This window comes from Mytilus galloprovincialis, chromosome 1 (assembly GCF_965363235.1).
Source record: "Mytilus galloprovincialis chromosome 1, xbMytGall1.hap1.1, whole genome shotgun sequence".
In the NCBI taxonomy this organism is placed as follows: Eukaryota; Metazoa; Mollusca; class Bivalvia; order Mytilida; family Mytilidae; genus Mytilus; species Mytilus galloprovincialis.
The window spans coordinates 48,292,385-48,312,841 of record NC_134838.1 but is presented as its reverse complement, the minus strand read 5'-3'; the positions used below and the strand labels follow the sequence as shown (position 1 = coordinate 48,312,841).

The 20,457-nt window shown below is 31.1% G+C and overlaps 1 protein-coding gene across 4 annotated transcripts; it reads right to left on the bottom strand.

Moving 5' to 3' along the window:
• Positions 1-2,619: 2,619 nt before the first annotated feature.
• LOC143076636 (uncharacterized) lies at positions 2,620-20,356 on the bottom strand. 4 transcript variants are annotated; one of them, XM_076252477.1, is made up of 5 exons: positions 20,186-20,356; positions 13,770-13,850; positions 12,075-12,184; positions 8,325-8,348; positions 2,620-5,320 (listed from the first exon to the last, which is right to left on the bottom strand). In XM_076252477.1, the coding sequence occupies exons 1-5, from the start codon at positions 20,256-20,258 to the stop codon at positions 5,126-5,128; spliced, it is 483 nt and encodes a 160-aa protein (XP_076108592.1). In that variant the 5' UTR covers positions 20,259-20,356; the 3' UTR covers positions 2,620-5,125. The 4 variants fall into 4 exon arrangements, with proteins under 4 accessions (XP_076108592.1, XP_076108583.1, XP_076108606.1 ...); XM_076252468.1 differs by lacking the exon at positions 13,770-13,850 and adding an exon at positions 13,913-13,993 and having other exon boundaries at positions 20,186-20,350; XM_076252491.1 differs by lacking the exon at positions 8,325-8,348 and having other exon boundaries at positions 20,186-20,349.
• Between the last annotated feature and the right edge of the window lie 101 nt (positions 20,357-20,457).

Sequence of the window (20,457 nt, the reverse complement as noted above, 5' to 3'; positions counted from 1 at the left end):
ACATTGCTCACATGACAGACGGAAACTATTAAGGTATCTGCATAGATGATATAAGGCATCCAGGTCTTCTCCCTTCTGAAATGACCAGCTTTAAACAAATGGTGTACACTGCTGTCACCACCAGAAAGTGAAACCTATCACTTGCATACTGCAACTTTTGTCTCAGACGAAACAATAATCAAGAAGATTAAATGTAAACACTGCTTACATCTATTCCAACTGGTTGTTGTCAACTAGGCTGTAAAATTAAAAGCTAGATGCGAAAAAATCATTATTTAATTATTCATATTCATTTATCATTATTTAATTATTCATATTCATTTAAAGGGAGTGTAACAAAACAATATGATAGCGATATTTTCCTAAACCCCAATAAAAAAATCTTATTAATCAGCATAGTAAAATCTTATTTTAAGAGCAAATGGCTGAAGTCCTTGTTTCCCAATCCACTATAAATAAATGTTTAAAACTAAAAACTAAAAAACTAGATACGGATAAGCTGCTTTGCAACCACAGCATTCAATATTCAAAGCCGTTAGACCCGATAATATACTTCAGTTTACCTTGGGACCATCATTCCAAAATCAACAGATATAGGTTTTACAGAATGGGTATGTGCGGACAATGTGGGATTAGGTTTTGCTCATTGTTGAAGGCTGTACAGGTTGTTTTTTTGTTGTTGCTGAAATCCACTTGATTTGAACTATGTTGGGTAGTTGTTTCATTGGCAATCATACTACATCTCCTTAAATTATATTTTTCACCAAAACTTAAATGCACAAAATTGACCTCTGATTCAAAAGAAGATGACTAAAAACCAAATTTATCAGTCTTTTATTGATGATGTGGTATTGTTTTTTCATGATTGGTGACCTGAAATTAATAAAGGTTTCTTCTTGAGAGTATGACTACATAACACCCAAAAGATTACAAAATATTATTATTAGACAGAAAACTTAAAAGTTAAGAAAACACAAACCCTGTCAATAACCATGCTCCTGAAGAGAAAAATGGAGGAAATAAGGGACAACTGATTGAAACAATGAATCTTGAGAGATTTTGTAGGAAACTAAATGTGAGCAATCAGAACCAAGAATTCGAATTGCTACTGACAATCAAACCAAGGATTTGTATAGTAAGAAGGCCTTCTTACTATACAAATCCTTGATCAAACTTACAGCTAAATTATATTTTTTTTTTACAAAAACCACTGAATTAAAGTTCTCCCGACTTCCTGAGGCACAGAAATAATATGGCCTGGTTTGACAAGTTTGCCAGCACTCAACAATCTCCTTACCCAGTGACAGTTGTGTAATAGTACAAAATAATAAGAAACTGTAAGGGACATTCAAAGAATAGCAAAGTCCCAATCTCCCGTGCAGAGATCACATATCCGTTCCGTTCAATACTACGCAACACTACACTCAATATTAAGTGGAGCATGTATGGAACAGATATGATCTCTGCGCCGGAGATTGGCAAAGTCCATCTTTGGTTTTAGAAGAAATGATTATTTGATGGACCAAAATATCTATTCGTCATACATGTTCCAAATTTGCTAATTTTCAAGAGTCAAAAATAAAAAATTCTTTCAGTATCGACCAAAATATCGTGCCGTCATACTTTGATTTATCTATACTTTTAAATATTTTGTAAGGTTTTTTGAACTAGTTAACCAGTGCTTCCTGAGAAATTGTCAACATATATTGGTGTAGCTAGTCCACAAGACTGATCAAGACTAGGTGAGGCAAAAACAACATTCCATTTCTCTGAAAGGTAGATAACCCCTGCAACTCTTATGTACAATATGTACATGGCAAGTGAATATAAAATTAATTTCTATAAACTGGAATTTGAGCAAAGCATTTGTCTTGCTTTTAGTAAAGTGCATACATGAACAATGGAGTTTAGTTCTTCAATACCCCTCAAATAAGACTTGGCCTTGTTTGTCAAGTATCCAAGTACCGGTAGTCTATGAACTACTGTATCACTGGCCTATCAGCAATGAGGTTGTGTGCTCAACTCCAATCTTAATTGAGAAGGATTGTCAGTTTTACAGGTCAGTGGTTCTCACTGTACACTCCAGCTTTCTCCACCAGTACAAACTGACCGCCACGAAATAGAAGTATACATTGTACTGCAGAAAAGGGAATTAAAAAGTCCTTTATAACCAAAATGCTTTCTTTGATTTTTAAAGATAACTTTAAAACAGACTAACAAAGAGGACTAAGATGAAGTGACATATATAGAAATTATAGTATTACCATTAGCATAAAGCAAAGCCAGGTTACCAATAGACAATGTAGCAAAGCCAGAATACCAAGAGACAATGTAGGGCAGCCAGAAATAATGTCCTCAGTTTGCATTCTACAACTTTGTAAAGTTCTTCATTTTCATGTATGCTGTTTAAGAAGACTTTTCCTTATTATTAAAAATACTATTGCTACATATTGAAGTTAGTAAATCTGTTTATCTCCCTTTTAACAGGATGTCCAAAAGTAATAATTTGCAACTGTGTAAATTTTCATTGATATCCATCCACCCCTGATTGGCTGATTGAAATATAATGATAGTTTATTGTGTGACCTTTTCGTGGCAGTTTAGTAATGAACACTGACACATTGCCTAGATATTTATTATGAATTAAGTGTTTCTACAAAATCTTTATTGTCTGTATATAAAGCTGAGGGAGTAAGTGGTTTGAGATACTATACAATTATGTGAACAATTACAAGCAAAGAAATATAAAATGGTAAACACAAGACAGTTACATCTTCATAAGGAGAGTTAAAACAGATCTATCAATGGTGGCAAACAAACATCAATTGTTAACTAGTAAGATAAAAGGTTCCTGAACAATTATTACTTGAATTAATTTATAAAGTATAATGACAAAAGTGTACATCCAATATTTTGTAAAAAATGTATTTTTTTTTCTTATGTTGCCATTTTTCTTGATCAGTTTTTCAGATGTTCTATGATATCATTCAACACACATCTTTTTTTTTTTGTGTTTTCTGATAGTTTTACTTTCTGCTTATGAAAAGTGTAATGTTGTTTACAAATAAGTTTTCTAAAATGTACTATAAAACATGTATTCTTCTACAAATAAAAAATTGCACCAAAACCGATTATGTATTTTCTGAGCATTTGATGTTCTGAACAGTATGACATAAGAACAATTTCCTTAAAAAAACATTCATTTTCACATAGTAACAAATGCACCGGTTATATTTTATTATTCTTTTGTGAGATTCTGTCTTTTTTTGAGAATTCTTATCAATCTTAGTTTAATCTACAACTAGAACAATCAGTATACAAGGTAGTGGTGTTTGTTGATGTGTATATGAAAAGGAATGGCTAATTCTAAAGAGTTTTGTCTACATGCTACAAGTCACAATTGAACACCATATCTCTTTAATTTACTTCAATGTTGATATTTTTGCATGCACGAAAAATCCCACAGTATACATAAGTCATTAAAGCATTTTTATGGAAATTGCCACATAATCCTCTTTCTAGAATGCACTAGCGACTGTACAGAACACACAGTCTAATTTCAAATAATTAAAAAATTTCATAAATTTACATCAATATAATCGCTTGGCTTTTGTTCAGCTGTATAAAAAAGGTACATCGCAATGAAACGAGGTAGTATCTTTGTCCATTTTGACATTCCCATTCTCATTTTATAAATCTTTTCTTGAGCAAAATCATATTTCACAACTTAGAAATGTGCATGATAGAATGTTAAATAGCAGTTATTTCCCTTTATCTAATCATTAAATTCTTAGTTTTACGTTACCTAAAGTCATCAAATTTGAGTAAAAGCCTGATCACCTAAAAAACTAAGCACTTTAAGATAATCGTAATTTATTCATCTGGCTGTTTAATCTACAAGAAAATGTTCATACAGCCTTAAATTTCTTTGACATCATAGACCTAGATGTCATTGGGGAATCAATCATGTCTTCACATTCAGAAATTATCAAATATTATTTAGCTCTTAATCTTTCAATATATAACTCTGGTTAGTATTGTTACAATATTATTTACACACTCATTTCAAGGGTCAGTTTTCAAAATATAGCTTGTTTTAGCATTTGTGGAAAATATGAATCTAAATCTACATTAAATTTCATCATCATAACTATCCTATTATTATCAAACTCTTTTATGTCATTTTAATTCAATCAATTTGATGAGTTTTTTTGTTATTATCAATGAAGTTGTTAAATCACGGCTGATCTAGTGAGAAATATATACAACATATGAAGTTACACTCAATCAAATGATTATGTGACTAAGGGGAGATAATTTACATTAAAATAAAGAAAAAGGATAATGTGAATCAAAGTACAAAATTTGGCAGAGAATAAATAGTGAACATATTATAATTCAATATATAGTGGTCTTAAAAACCTTAGGAATGTTACATTTTATCGTTGCATGCAAAGTGAGTATAAAAGTGTGTTAAAAAAGGTCACTATTTGAAGCTGGAATTAAAATTGAACTTTTGTAAAAAATTTATAAATTCAAGTATCAAAATATAATCTGAGCTGGTGCAAGATGCTTTGTATAATCACCTATGATCAATTCATAGAACACCTCAGTTTATTGATAACAATTTAGAACATTTGATATGCAATTATGTAACATATTTTAATTCCAGCTAACCATAATAGTTTGGCAAGACTACTTCTTGATCTATACTACATCTACTCAGAATAATTATTAATGTGAAAAATCTAATATTTAGTACTAATACATCTTCATTATAATAAACAAATACAAAATTTTACCGTAATCAAAACAAACAACTATTGCTTAAAATTTGACATGAACAGTTATTCAACAAATTATTTATTTCACAAATAAGCTAAAAATATGACAAGTATTCTAACAAAATCTAAAATAATGCAAAATATCTTAATTTCAAAGAATTTTACCTAAAGATTCTACTATTATGACCAAGAGCATTGATACCGTAAATACAACCATGAACTTAAAAAAAAACAGAGTTTGAAGCACAAAAATAAACAATAAATTTACTAATAAAAATCCTGTTCAAGAGCACTATCTCAAGACATAAATTTAAGAATGTTCTTATCTAAGTTCAAGGTCATCATTTTCTGACTACCACAACAGGGCATCTTGCATGTTGAACAATGAAATCGCTAACACTTCCCATAAAGGTACGACGGATCTTTCCCAATCCCCTGGTTCCACAGATGATAAGGTTAGCTTTGTGGGTTTCTGCAGCCTCAATGATAGCTTCTCCTGGTTTCTTACCATTCAGTATAAAGGCTTCACCCTTAATCTGAAAGTATAAATATAAAGTTCAAAACCAATACAATAGGAATTATAAGAAAATGTATAACTTGTGCAATTATTTGGTCCCTGAAGTGAAAAATGTAAAGAAACGATCAAAACTCTTCAATCTGTTCAAAATTGTGATACCTTCTGTCCTACATACTTAAATGAGGAAGAGGATAGATGTTTACTTAATTATACCATTGGCGGATCCAGGAGGAGGGTTCCGGGGGTTGGAACCCCCCTTTTTTTTGGATGATCAATGCATTTGAATGGGGACATATAGTTGGAACCCCCCTTTGTCCTGGGTTAATAACCCCCCCCCTTTTTTTTTAAATGGCTGGATCCACCCCTGTATACAAATATCATTTTGATGTGACATTATGTGTGTACCAAAATGACAATTTCCCATATATTTTTGTACACATTCAAAGAGCAAGTACGTTCAAAACTGTATTTTCTACATTAAGTAACATTAAAGTTTGATGTTCATGATAATAAATTAAGAATAAAATGAAAATAAACAAAAATTCACACAAAAATCATTTAACTTCATGTTTTCCCACATACTCAAAATAAAAAAAATTGAAATGTGCTTCCTTAACCAATATATACAAGTTTCTTTGATATTTAATGTAATGAAGACAATTATAGATGTTTTATAACTTATGTTTAATAATCACACATAAACTTCACTACCAGAGAAGGTTTAGCTGTTAGTAAACTATTGTACAAGAAATGTAACAGCATCAGAAACAGCGATTAATTAAAATTTGGTAATAATTTATTTTTTTTATTATAGAGCAGAATTACTAGTAGTACATGTATTTCAACTGTGGAAACATACACTGATTTTGGTCCAATCTTGTTTATGGTTTTAGTGTTGATTTTTGGTTTTTCGTCATATCTTTAGTTCCAAGACCATTGACATTGGGAACAGAAATACTAAAATTAATCATGACATCAAAAAACATTTCTTTTCAAACATTTTCCTTGTATGATTCAAACTAAGTAATGAAAAGTAGTGATAACACACTACAGTGTGCATACTAGCTTCAGGTCACAATGTCATACTGATTAATTTAATTGTTTGTTTGGGAAGGCTTACATAAACAGGTCTCCACATTTAGTATTATAATATTAACTTATAAAACAATAAAATTCTTTTTTTTTACGATCAAGTGCAGGTTAGTTTTAATTCAGTTTAAGCTTCATCTGAAATATTGTCTTTTAAAATATGTGAAGAAGCCTTTTAAAAAAGTTTTGCCTTAGAAGATGTGACACTTACCACCAACTACAAATCACACCTGACTATACTTACAACCATTTGTATGCTATGGGAGGATGTAGGTTATAAAGCTTGTTTGGTGATGTAAGCAAACATTTTCAAAGCAAAGAAGAAAATAGGTGTTAAAATGTTTAACATATTACCTAGAAAAACAAGCTGTCTGCAGATCAGTTCTAAGATTCATTAAATCATACCAATAGCCATAGCCATGTAAATTTACATAAGCAGTGTCTGTTATGCCAAAGATGATAAAAAATCTAAAACTCTCATAAAATATTACTATACATGTCAATTTTACCCTAACATTTTGACTGATAACAGCTGACAATATCTTCAATACAAACCACATTTTCTAAGTTAGATTATTCCAATACTGGTTTATATAAATTATTCTTTTATAGATAGTTTCTTGAAATTTAAAATTTTCTTCATACTTTTGATAATGTTATGTTATCCCAATGGGAGTGCTGGAGCATCAGGGACTTCATTTGGAATCTGGTTTCATTTGAAATAGAGGCATCAAAGAAAGCTTTAAAGATCCAAGGAGTAGTGTTACTGTATAGAAATATGGTCTTCCATGGACTTCGCAGTTAGCAGTTCATGTAAAACCCTTGCTTAACAATGTCGTTAAGCTGTGTGGGACTGTGGGAACTATATTTTCACCACTTATGGTTCAAATGTGTACTTTAAACTGATGCCTTGTGTGAAAAGAAGGTAATTGCAATAACTCTTTTAAAAATCCTGAGAGGGCCTGATGCCAGGCAAATTTCTGCCACTCCCCAAACATTCTCTCATTTCCAAGTGATAGATTAAAATCCAGCCGTATGTCCAAGTCAACCAACTTAACATAACCTACCTATTGCATTAACTGTTAACTGTTTTGTCCTCAATATATATGAAATATTTGCCACTGAACATTAAGAAAACACCAATCAATCAATATTTCAACTTTACCAAAGACTTGCTAATTACTCTTACAAGTTGATAACAACATTCCGTAAACATTGAGGTCTTTTACAAAATAATTGAGAAGGCAAAATTACACCACATATAAATTTATAATATTTTAGTTTCCAAATACACTGAATTTTTCACGTTTTGGTTCCATATGGTGCTAAAATACTAGATATGTCAAGATGATAATAACCTGCCTACAACCAAATCTCTATAGTTTCTAAGTTTAAAGGCCATGCTTTTTGTCACACATACATAAGCCAGCATAGTTATAACGGTCTCCAAGTTATCAATTTACAACTCACTACCAATACCAGTTCTATATCTAAACATGGCTAAGAAAGTTTGCACTGCAATCATAGCAAAACAAAGTCTGGCCAAGGGCAATTTTCAGTATATTTTATATGTCCATATTCTATCAAAAGTATGCCAATCAAAACGTTATACATATATTTGTTTTGTATCTCATCATGTACATGATATACAGCAGTTGAATATCTGCAAACACTGCCCAATAGTATTGATTACAAATTATATCAGAAGGACAGGTAAAACAATTATCATGCTTCCCTTTATCACCTTGCTCAGTCACTCCATAATTCTCATTATGACTCGAAGCTGATATTTTATAACTATATGCAGAAAACCTGATAAACTATACACATCACACCTTTTAGTTGCAGGGGCATACACAGTATTGACCTAATTTTCAAAAGAAACTGACATGCATGGCAATATTGTTTAAAATAAGAAGACTAAAATATTTTACCTTAAATGGTTGATCATTTGGTCCCTATTAACAATGCCAAAAAGTGCAATACCAAATGCATTATTTGTATGTAATAAAAACTTGTCATAAATATCACAGTTGAAGAATTATATTTTGGAAGTCAAGGTTTTATCAGTCACTATCAAACTTTAAAAGATAAATTTGTCACTTCCTAAATCAGGATTATGACCCCTTCTGTAGCCAAGTGAATTACGAAATTTTGAAACTGCAATAGTATCAAAAGAGCAAAGATAATTAATAATAGATACAGGCCATTTTGTACATATACCAAGACAAAGCTTTATCTTTCAGGGGCGGATCCAGCCATTTTAAAAAGGGGAGATCCCAACCCAGAGTAAAAGGGGGGTTCCAGCTATATGCTCCCATTTAAATGCATTGATCGGCAAAAAAAAAAGGGGGAGATATTGTCTTTTATTGTTTAATTGCATTTAATAGATAAAGGAGATTTTGTGGCAAACAAAACCAAGGTTTTTGTAGAAAATCTACAGACTTTAATACAGAAATTTTAGTTATAATATTTTAAACATAGCTTACTCACTTGTTTTTCTATGATGTGCTAGTGTTTATTTTTTACAAAAAGTCCTTAACAACCTTTAAATTAAAAACAAGTGAAACTGCAAGCTACTGCTCACTGATGATACCCCCGCCGCAAGTGGATAATATTAATAGTGTAAAAATATGCAAGTGTTCGGTAAACAGGAAGTTGTCGAGTGATGAATCTGAAAACGCATCACAGGGTATAGCTGACTTATATAAATCCTGAAACCAAATTTCAGAAATCCTTGTATTGTAGTTCCTGAGAAAAATGTGACGAAAATTTTTAACTTGGTTATCATGTGTAAAATCATACAATTGTTCGGTAAACAGGAAGTTGTCGAGTGATGAATCTGAAAACGCATCACACGGTATAGCTGACTTATATAAATCCTGAAACCAAATTTCAGAAATCCTTGTATTGTAGTTCCTGAGAAAAATGTGACGAAAATTTTTAACTTGGTTATCATGTGTAAAATCATACAAGTGTTCGGTAAACAGGAAGTTGTCGAGTGATGAATCTGAAAACGCATCACACGGTATAGCTGACTTATATAAATCCTGAAACCAAATTTCAGAAATCCTTGTATTGTAGTTCCTTAGAAAAATGTGACGAAAATTTTTAACTTGGTTATCATGTGTAAAATCATACAAGTGTTCGGTAAACAGGAAGTTGTCGAGTGATGAATCTGAAAACGCATCACACGGTATAGCTGACTTATATAAATCCTGAAACCAAATTTCAGAAATCCTTGTATTGTAGTTCCTGAGAAAAATGTGACGAAAATTTTCAACTTGGCTATCATGTGTAAAATCAGACAAGTGTTCGGTAAACAGGAAGTTGTCAAGTGATGAATCTGAAAACGCATCACACGGTATGGCTGACATATATAAATGTTGATACCAAATTACAGAAAGGGTGGATGTGTAGTTCCTGAGAAAAATGTGACGAAAGTTTCATGGGACGGACTGACTGACGGACGGACTGACGGACTGATGGACGGACAGACAGAGGTAAAACAGTATACCCCTCCTTTTTTAAAGCGGGGGTATAATAAAACAGTATACCCCCCCCTTTTTTTAAGCGGGGGTATAAAAACCTTGTGATGAGTCACTAAAGTCGAACGCAAACTAGAAGGTATACTTGAAGTGGTCCATATTTATATTTGTAATAATCCTCTATTTATCAAGCAAAGAATTGTCAAATATGGTAGTAAAAGGGGAAAGGCTGTGGATTTTCTACAAAAATCTTGGATTATTTGCCACAAAATCCAATTTTGCTATTAAATGCAACGAAACAATAAAAAATAAAGCTTTGCAGGATGTTTCCCCTTGATATATGTACAAAATGGTCTATCTCTACTATTCATTATCTTTGCTGTTTTGATACTATTGCAATTTGAAAATTTCGTAATTTACATAGCTACAGACGAGGTCATAAACCTTAAGATTATAGATTGATAAATCTATCAGCCATCTAACATAACTGACATTGTAAGGAGATAGAAATTGTTCACAATCAAATAACATTACTTTTTTAATAAAGATAGATCATAAGAAGAAACCAGTAACCAATGCTACAAAACTTTAGTTAAACATTCATGATGGAACCAATTTCAAACTCCATTCTTTCAAACAGGGTCATGATATTCAACAAGGTTGTAGATTTTAGTGAGACCTTTTTATCAATAAGATCCAAGTTAACTGGTTAATATTAAATTGAACACACAAAACATTTTAAAACACTATGATTTCCTTGATTTTTAATAATCACAACATACTGATTATGACTTCCAGAGACTCCAATTATAGTTTACATGTATGTGTTTAACAAGAGTGCACACGCTGAAAAGTCTCGCCTTCTATACTAATCATTGATATTATGTTGATAGTCCTAAGTATAAAGCTTTATTACAACTGTCTCATAAACTTAACATTAACCAAGATAACTAAACAAAGACCAATGAACCTTGAAAATGAGGTCAAGGTCAGATGAACCATGCCAGGCAGACATGTACAGCGAACAATGCTTCTATACAACATATATAGTTGACCTATTACTTATAGTTTAAGAAAAATAGACCAAAACACAAAAACTTAACACTGTGCAATGAACTGTGAAAATGAGGTCATGGTCAAAAGAAACCTGCGCTACTGACATAAAGATCATAAAATATTTCCATACACCAAATATAGTTGACCTATGGCATATAGTATTAGATAAAAAGACCAAAACTCAAAAATCTTAACTTTGACCACTGAACCATGAAAATAAGGTCAAGGTCACATGACATCCGCCCGCTAGACATGTACACCTTACAATTATTCCATACAACAAATATAGTAGACCTATTGCATATAGTATGAAAAAAACAGACCAAAACACAAAAATTTAACTATAACCACTGAACCATGAAAATGAGGTTAAGGTCACATGACATCTGCCCGCTAGACATGTACACCTTACAATCATTCCATACAACAAATACAGTAGACCTATTGCATATAGTATGAAAAAAAACAGACCAAAACACAAAAATTTAACTATAACCACTGAACCATGAAAATGAGGTCAAGGTCAGATGACACCTGCCAGTTGGACATGTACACCTTACAGTCCTTCCATACACCGAATATACTAGCCCTATTGCTTATAGTATCTGAGATATGGACTTGACCACCAAAACTTAACCTTGTTCACTGATCCATGAAATGAGGTCGAGGTCAAGTGAAAACTGTCTGACAGACATGAGGACCTTGCAAGGTACGCACATATCAAATATAGTTATCCTATTACTTATAATAAGAGAGAATTCAACATTACAAAAAATCTGAACTTTTTTTTCAAGTGGTCACTGAACCATGAAAATGAGGTCAAGGACATTGGACATGTGACTGACGGAAACTTCATAACATGAGGCATCTATATACAAAGTATGAAGCATCCAGGTTTTCCACCTTCTAAAATATAAAGCTTTTAAGAAGTTAGCTAACGCCGCCGCCGCCTGATCACTATCCCTATGTCGAGCTTTCTGCAACAAAAGTTGCAGGTTCGACAAAAATGAACTTACAATTATACAACATGATGTGGGAGTAACATTTTTTCGATTGAACCAGTAACAACTAGTGAAGAATAACTGTCAATGAGTTCTTGAGTAATATAAGTGATAAGAACATGCTATAAAACAATGTTACCTTTCCTCTCAATTTATCTACAAATTTACTCTTTAGGTTATCCACCTCATTCTGTTGTTTCTTCACCTGTTCGGTTATTTGAGCAATTTGTTTCTCATCATAATTTATTCCTAAAAGAAAATAGGAAAAAAAAATTTTAAAAGTATGATATTAGAAATCTGCAATTTCTGAAAAGTAGACAAACCTTTGTCTGTGTATTTCAAGTAACACTTGATCTTCTGGTTTTTCATTTACTGCTTGAAATGTATGTCTTCTTGTGTATTGTCTTATTATGCTTATTGCTACAGTGTTGAAAATATCAAAAATACACAAGTAGGTACATGTAGAGGTAAGTTAGTGTTATAGATATATAGTCCGTTTATCATTTTCAAAAACCACTTACAATTTATTTTTAATTGCCTTCTGTGTTATATTTTTCTATTTTCCATATATATACATTATTTTCAGATATTTGCTGGTTCATTTTAATAATCATTAACAAAGTCTATATGTTAGTATCATTATACTACACAAAATGTACTGTAGATTCATATTTATGGGTACCAATTCTTTGTGAATTGAGAAAAGATTGTGTTATCATTGATAATTAAATTGGTGCTTTTGACAAATTTGGCATGTCTTTAAAAAGTTCTTCTTTGTTGAACATTTAATTTTTTTTTAAACTATATCCACGAATCCATGAAATAATGAATCCACAGTTAGTAATATTTTTGAAGTGGAATAAACAGCTGAATTCAGATGACTTGGCTCTAGTTTCACCCATGCTCCACCTGAGCAAATATGGTAACATTAATAAGACAGTTCTAGACAAAATCAGAAGAAAGAATTGACCACCTGCAATAGAATCAATTATACATGTATGGTAACTGTAGGTTAGTCTAGTCTGAAATCAACAAATAAGTCAAGAGTATAATCAAGGTATATATCACATGCTGTATACAAAAAAATTCTAAATACTAAATAAATATAAATTCCTATATATATCATGCATGATATTAAAAAACTTCAATAATAAAAGTAATCAAATACATTTTTTTGTCAAAGGAATTGCCTACAAAATGGTACCCTATGGATATTTTAAGGAAAAGTTGTTGTCCTATTCCAATCAAGTAACAGAATAGCTTGGTCAATACCATCTAACAAACTGATTAAACAACACTGAACTGAGTCTGGACTATACATTTATCAACAAATCATGCCAAAAAATATATTTCCAATAAATTTTTTTTATCAAGAGCAATAGCCGATAAGCTTTTGATGCTCTGACAGCTCTTTCTAATTTATTCTTTAAAGACACTATTACTGTTAAAAGAAAGGACAGCTTATTCTAATTGCATGGTTAATGAGGGGGGATAGGACCTTTATCGGGACTCCAGGATCGGGTGTTTTTAAGCCCAGGATTTTGGAATCAGGACCCCTCCTACTCCCCCTCATTAATTTGAATTCACAATACTGGTACATGTATTTGTCTGTTTTTAGGATTGGGAGACATGACTGTTTATAAAACTGATTATATTTACTATTAGAAGGAAAATGTATACACTTTAAATTTGTTATTTGTCTGGGTATAGGTGCAACTGTTAATGTATACTACAAGACTGTGTCAAACTAAAGAAAATAAAATATTAATGACTAGAACACCACAAACACACATCTCTAAGGAAAACAGAAGATGACAACACAGTGTTTTCTTACCAACAGAAAGGTCTAAATGAAATTCAGCACAGTTTACGACCTTTACATCATCAGAGTCTCTGGCCATGTTTGACAGGTACCCTGAAAATCAGAACAACAATTTTTACATCAAATCTTCATTTTATATATAGTTATTTTCTTACCAACAGACATTCCTAAATGAAATTCAGCGCAGTGGACGACCTTCACACTGTCAGAATCTCTTGCCAAGTTATTCAGGTACCCTAAAATTTAAAAAGATAGTAATTATTGGAAATTGTTAGTCAGCAATTTCAACAAGTTTCATTGTACAAAAAAAGATAAAACAATATGTCAATATCTAAATTTCATCAAATTTTTAGTATAAAATCTAGTCAACATTAAAAATATTTTATACCGAATAATACTCTTTAAACCAGAGAGTGCAGTTTACTTTATACACACAATTAGTTAATAATGAATAGCAGTTTGTTTTTATCTCTTTCTTACAATTTTTAATTAAATGGATGTTAGTAATTGCAATGTCAAAAAGCAAGGACTGGACAGGGAGGGGTTGGTCTCTTCCTTTATGAAGGTCAACATTGATGTTTGACTGGAACAAGTCACTTTTTAAAGTCAATAACAATGGGTTGCAATTTCAAGATATCATATCAACATTTGAATGGCAGAGGGTTGGGGTTTGAAATCCCAGCTGCATGTCTGTACCCGACATTCTATCTTGAAATCCCTGGGGTCAGTATCACTGGATTTAGGTTTTATATTTCATAGTGATATTAAAAGTTTGAGAACTGTTAAGATGATAGGAAAAAATCTTCTTGTACTGTTTTTAAATATAAGAAACTGCTATGTCAGGCTTTATATTTCATACTGACAAGAGTTGATGTTCTCTCCTCAAAATTGTTTATGGCATTTGACATCTAGTGTCAAAATTATCCTAGCAAGTAGTAGAACAAAAACAATTTTCCCTGATTGTGAAAGTCAACTAAAAAACTAAATAGCATTACTTTCTCATAAGTAGGTCAATGGTCTAACTTTATACTAAATCAAAAATAGAAATTCCTGTGTTGTCTAGGTCATTGGCATGACCCACATGTTTTTCAGGTATCTAATAATTTAATCAACATCTTAATATACTAATATTTAATATTTCTTGGCATAGGACATGTAAACATATATATGTATGCACATGTAATACATTTGGACAGGTATAATAAAGAACCTAAGTGAAATGTTGTAGTGATTTTTCCCTAAAACTATTCATGTATTTGAATCTGACTTTGCTGTCAATGACAAAGAGGACAGTAGAAAACATCCCCAATGACATTAAGGTCACCTTGAACTTGATCACCTGTAGGAGTGTTATGAATGAGCCACAGTAACAGGTAAAATTTTCACACAGGTAGAAATACATAAATTCCATCCCCTTTTCATTCATACATGTTTTTAATTTAACTAAACAGGATGACATTTAAATGTCCATCTTGTATCTAGATAAATTTGTAAAATGTGCCTATTAATATTTCTAATGGTAGTCATTTGTTTACCTGCATTTTAAACTCTAGGTAAATAAATTGGTTTCTTGGCCAGTTACCTACAAATCTACATATAATTTATCAAAATAAAACTTATAGTAAGATATGTACTGTAAGATGAATGTAACACACTAGAGAGATGACATTTCCTACCGGATCATATATCAATTGTACATTTTTTTATGGCAGGGTGTAAAATATTTTTAATGTATTAAAAGATGCCTTCCTGAAATAAACCAAATGTTACATGTACACTGAAATATATCTCATGTCCTATATTGTTATATATGCTCCTTGAAAGTTATTTTAGTAAAAAATAAACATCTTTTTTATCCTGGTTAAAAATGTATGCAACGTTCATTCAAAATAACTTTTATAAGAATATATAAGTATCTTTAAACACAGGTTTCTGGTGGATAGTTTTCTAATTGGTGAGCATACCCCTTATCCTTATTTTCAGAAGCAGATTGATGGAAAGGCAGACTCAGGCAGCCACACACCCCACCCCCCACCCTCTCCCTTTATTGAGCTACGTACAAAGTTAATGCATAGATTTTACAATTTGTACTAACACTGTTTAGGTTGGGCACCACTTTTCAAAATCATGGATCCTAATCCTTAATTTGTGAAACTTTTCCTTTGGAATTTGTACCTTAACATACAGCGCATTTTTTTGGTAATTTCCCAGATTTCCTTTTATGTCTAGATAAAATATTATACTAAACAAAATTCTGAAACAAGGTCGTGCAGCATGTTACAGCACTTTCAAAAGTCCTTCAAATACTTTGACCAAGTTTTCTTTCTGTTCTAGTGACAATGAATGTAAAATTTTGAGTCATCATAGAAAGATCAATTTCACAAGCTTTTTCATGAGATAGAGCATGCAAGAACTCATTTACAAATTAAACAAAATGTTTGCATTGTCTATCTATGTATGCATGTTTGTCTTGTGTGTTCAATAGTTTTCCACAAAAAAATATATGCTAAAACAAATAATTTGGATATTTTTAAAGAAAAATTAAATCTTCTAATTATCAATTTAACTCTGAGTCATTTTTTTTTAACTTTTAAATCTAATTTAAAGTTTTTAAAGTTAATATTCATAATACATGAAGACTTGACATATACAATTGCATGTCCTTCATTTATTTTAATGCAAAATTCATACTTCTTTGTTCCTTAGGCTGAACAAACTTTCTCCTTTAAAAATTTATTCTCTTATATAAATGTATTATTGAATTGAACCATATTTTAATCTCTGAAGTTTGTCAACATCCATGAACATTTATATTCAAATATCTATGAGAAATTATTCATTTTACAAACATAACGATTAAAGAGGGACCAAAAGGGACATGAACAATAAAGAAAAGTGGCAAATGAGTAATCATACATGTATGTGTATATGTTTTAACAAAATTTGGTTACAAGCAATCAGGTAAATACATATATGATATATCTACAATCATGAGTCTACAATCATAGGTTTGATCCTTGTTTTCAATTTTGACTTGCATAAATCTTTATCTATAGATTTACATACATAATCTACTCCACACTGTCTAAGTCAGGTTTCATGATGATATATTTACATTTCTTTTTACAGGTCTTGATATACTTTTTATTAGATAATGTGCTGTTTAATTTGCAACACCAGTTTGATAATGGATATCTGCATTACTGCTTCATTAACTACCTGTGATAGAAGACCATTACTGATCATCAATTATTGTGCACCAGGAGCAATTCAGTACAACCCATCAATCTAGACAATGTGTTTTGATATTTTCTTGTCAAACATAGGATATGTTCAAATTTCAATTTTTATTGTTTATACAATCAACATGTACATGTATAATATCAATATATATATGAAATATATGATAACTTATAACAATAAAATGAATGTATATGAGATCACTTTAAAAATATATCGATTTTTACATAGTTCACTAATTTTCATGTACTTTTTAGTTCCGAAAGGCATTTCCCTATACATGTAATTAGTTTATTGATGTTTTAATGCATGACATGTGCAAAGTCTGAAACAATGACTTTGAACTTTTAATTTAACTAAACAGATTATTCTAGGAAAGGAAATTCAGAATCAATGAATTCAATATTGCTTCATAGTTCACATGTATAGTATGATATACAAAAACCTTACAAGATCACCTAGTAAAATTTCTTATTTTCAGGTCACTAAAGAACCTGTTTTTATTAGTTTCCATTAATATTTTTTCAGTTTTTACTCATAAGATCCTTACTAATCAGTAATATATCAGGTCATACAGATAGACCTAAGGAATATTTATGGATTTAAGTATTTGCTTTGCTACACCGAAAATGTACATATAGTGTAACTTAATTTTAATGTAAAAATCACTTTTTCTGATTAGATTTTACTAGCCACTTAAAGTAAACAAGAAATATCTTTTTATATTCTAATCTCTGTTGAAGGACAATTTTACATAAATTTTCTGAATACTTCCCTGTCATATCAAAGTGTTTATTCTTTTTAAATTTATAACAAGCTTCATTGAACTTTATTTCTTCTTTTCAGGTAGATTTATTTTAGCAATGTTATTGATTTTCATAGCAGTTTTACCATCATAACACAGTTGAATAAAGCCAGAGGGATACTGTTTATACCATTGTAGCACTGTTGAATAAGGCCAGTAGGACAGAGTAACCTTTTGACCAGCTATATGTATTGGGCTATGACCCAAATTATACAAGATCCTCCAATTAAACTGTCATTCTAGGATGTAAATGAATACACTATATTTTAGGTGCATGTAAATAAATATATACATGTAAACACTAATAAATGACTTTTAATAGCCCTTCAGTACAAATACATTAGCAAATACTGCACCAGGTGTAGTTTTAATGATTTTTACTCCCTGTAAGTTGTCCTGGTACAGTGATGATAATATTCAAAATAATATATATATATATATATAAACAAAAGCTACAGTGTGAGAAAAAGATGCATGTACATTTGTACCAGCTTTTGCTCATTTTGCAGTCTGAGAATTTAATATCAGCAAGGTGACTTTCATTGATTGTGCTTTGTTTTACATTAAGAAAGACATTTATTGAGATTAACAGGATACAATGTACATTGTACACTGTAGTTTGCCTTATTCAGTTATTGTTGACATTGCAAAAATAAACTCAGTCATTTGATACTTAAAATCTGACAGAGACACATCTCTTTGAAAAACTTGATCTTGAAATATTTTGAGATAAAATGTGGAAGTTATATTGTTATATAACACCCATAAGGATAATTTTGGCCATAAACAACTGCAAAAGTAAAGAATTTCTTATAATGCAAAACAAATCTAAAACAGTGGCATTTTCTTACATGTACTTTTGTACATGTAGTTCCTAAACATTTGGGTTGGGTTACGGTTTGTTCTATATTTGAGTAGGGTCTAGTGTTAAGGTTAGGTAAGGGTTAATCAAATATGGATTTGGACCTCTTGGAAAAGAAGGTTAAAATGGCCATGTAAGAATCTGAATTTGACATTTATTTCCTGTTAATTATTTTCCAATAAAATTACAAACAACTATAAAGATGTTTAGTTTTTAAAGTAACTTCTTATGAAACAGTTTCTGGCCAATAATACTATTCAACTCTGAATATTTTGAAGTATACATTCTATCATATATCAATTTAATGAATACCTGTAGTATTGATTAGTATTTGTTATGTTTGGTATCTTGAGAATTTAAATGAACCAATTTTAATAACCTATTTATAAACAGTGAAAGGTCAAGGTCACAGCTTTAGTATCTGCTTTTTATCCAAATGCGCAGAATGATCTTAGATTAGATGATAATCTACTTCAAAATTTATATTAGAGAATAATTGATATACTGTATCAAGGTATAATGGTGAGAATCCTAATTGTGAAGTGTGTAAAATTTCATACTATATTTAAAATAATATGATACTTACAAATGTATCGATTAGGTTATACATGTACATACCAAATACAGACATATATACATGTATATCAAACGTGTCCAGTGGTTTTAAACCTGTTACTAATTTACTCTGCTCTAACTGCTATATTTGAAAACATTTTGAAATTAATAAATAGTTTAGTACTGCCTTCTGTTGGAGGCAAATGCCACCCTCCTTTCCCCTAGTTCTATCTTTTGTTCTGAGGCATTCTTACAATGTGTCACAGCAAAAAGTTGAGAAGTTAAAAATGATTTTAAAGTACAAATGTACCTTTGGCTTTCCCAATGGAATGAGTATACCTAGTTGTCCTCAAATCAAAATCTTTATTTAAAATAGATGTATACATGTTGCTTTACAAACATAAGGTAAGCTTTTAAAACTGACATGACCTTTCTATTAATACAATTTACTTACATTGTACCTAGACATGTATTAATTTATTTATTGAACAGTGTACTGTACAATGTACATGTATTTTGTAAAAATATCCTGACTCATCAAACATGTATTTTTCAATTTCAAGCTGCTTTTACCTGATCATTGTCATCAGAGGCACTTAAATAAATTTAGCATAGCCTGTCATTAACATTTATCTGTAAATCAAAATTCGACTGTCAGTGATTTTAACAGATACAAATTTACAATTCTCATGTATTCAAGAGACAATTAATTGTACTGCTCATCTACAGTACGGTACCTTTCAGTAATTATGAACTTGAGTGTTTGTCATATCTTATATAAACTAATCTCCCACAAATTGTTCCACTTTATGTCTGTCTCCGACTTCATGTATCCACTCAATCATCGTCCTCTTGGGCGGGTATCCTCTCGAGAAACGCTACAAACTGAAGCGGTGGTTATTACAAAATGTCAAACACGTTGTATGGTGTGTAGTATTTTACAAGAAAAGTAATGGAATAACTTACATTCAAAGGCTTCATCTGCTTGAGCACTAGCATCAACTGCTATCATTACTACTCTTGATTCACTTTCTGCCATTTTTTGTTGGAGTAAAGTTGAAATATTTTGGATAAAAACTAATGGAGGTCACAACCCTATTTCTAATAAGGCGCGTTTAATCTCTGAATGAAGTACGGGCGGATATAAATATGACATCCGGAAACGGTAATATTGTGTGACGTATTGTATATAAATATGTCTCAAGTATTATTCAGTCCTATATTAAAATTATATTTCT

What these genes read in the sequence shown, in the direction of transcription:
- LOC143076636 (XM_076252477.1), bottom strand. Translation starts at nt 20,258, where the DNA reads ATGGCAGAAAGTGAATCAAGAGTAGTAATGATAGCAGTTGATGCTAGT. An exon ending in AGCAGATGAAGCCTTTGAAT is followed by an intron (nt 13,851 to 20,185) that starts GTAAGTTATTCC and finishes TCTGATTTTCAG; the next exon opens with GGTACCTGTCAAACATGGCC. An exon ending in TAGATAAATTGAGAGGAAAG is followed by an intron (nt 8,349 to 12,074) that starts GTAACATTGTTT and finishes CATTGTTAATAG; the next exon opens with GGACCAAATGATCAACCATT.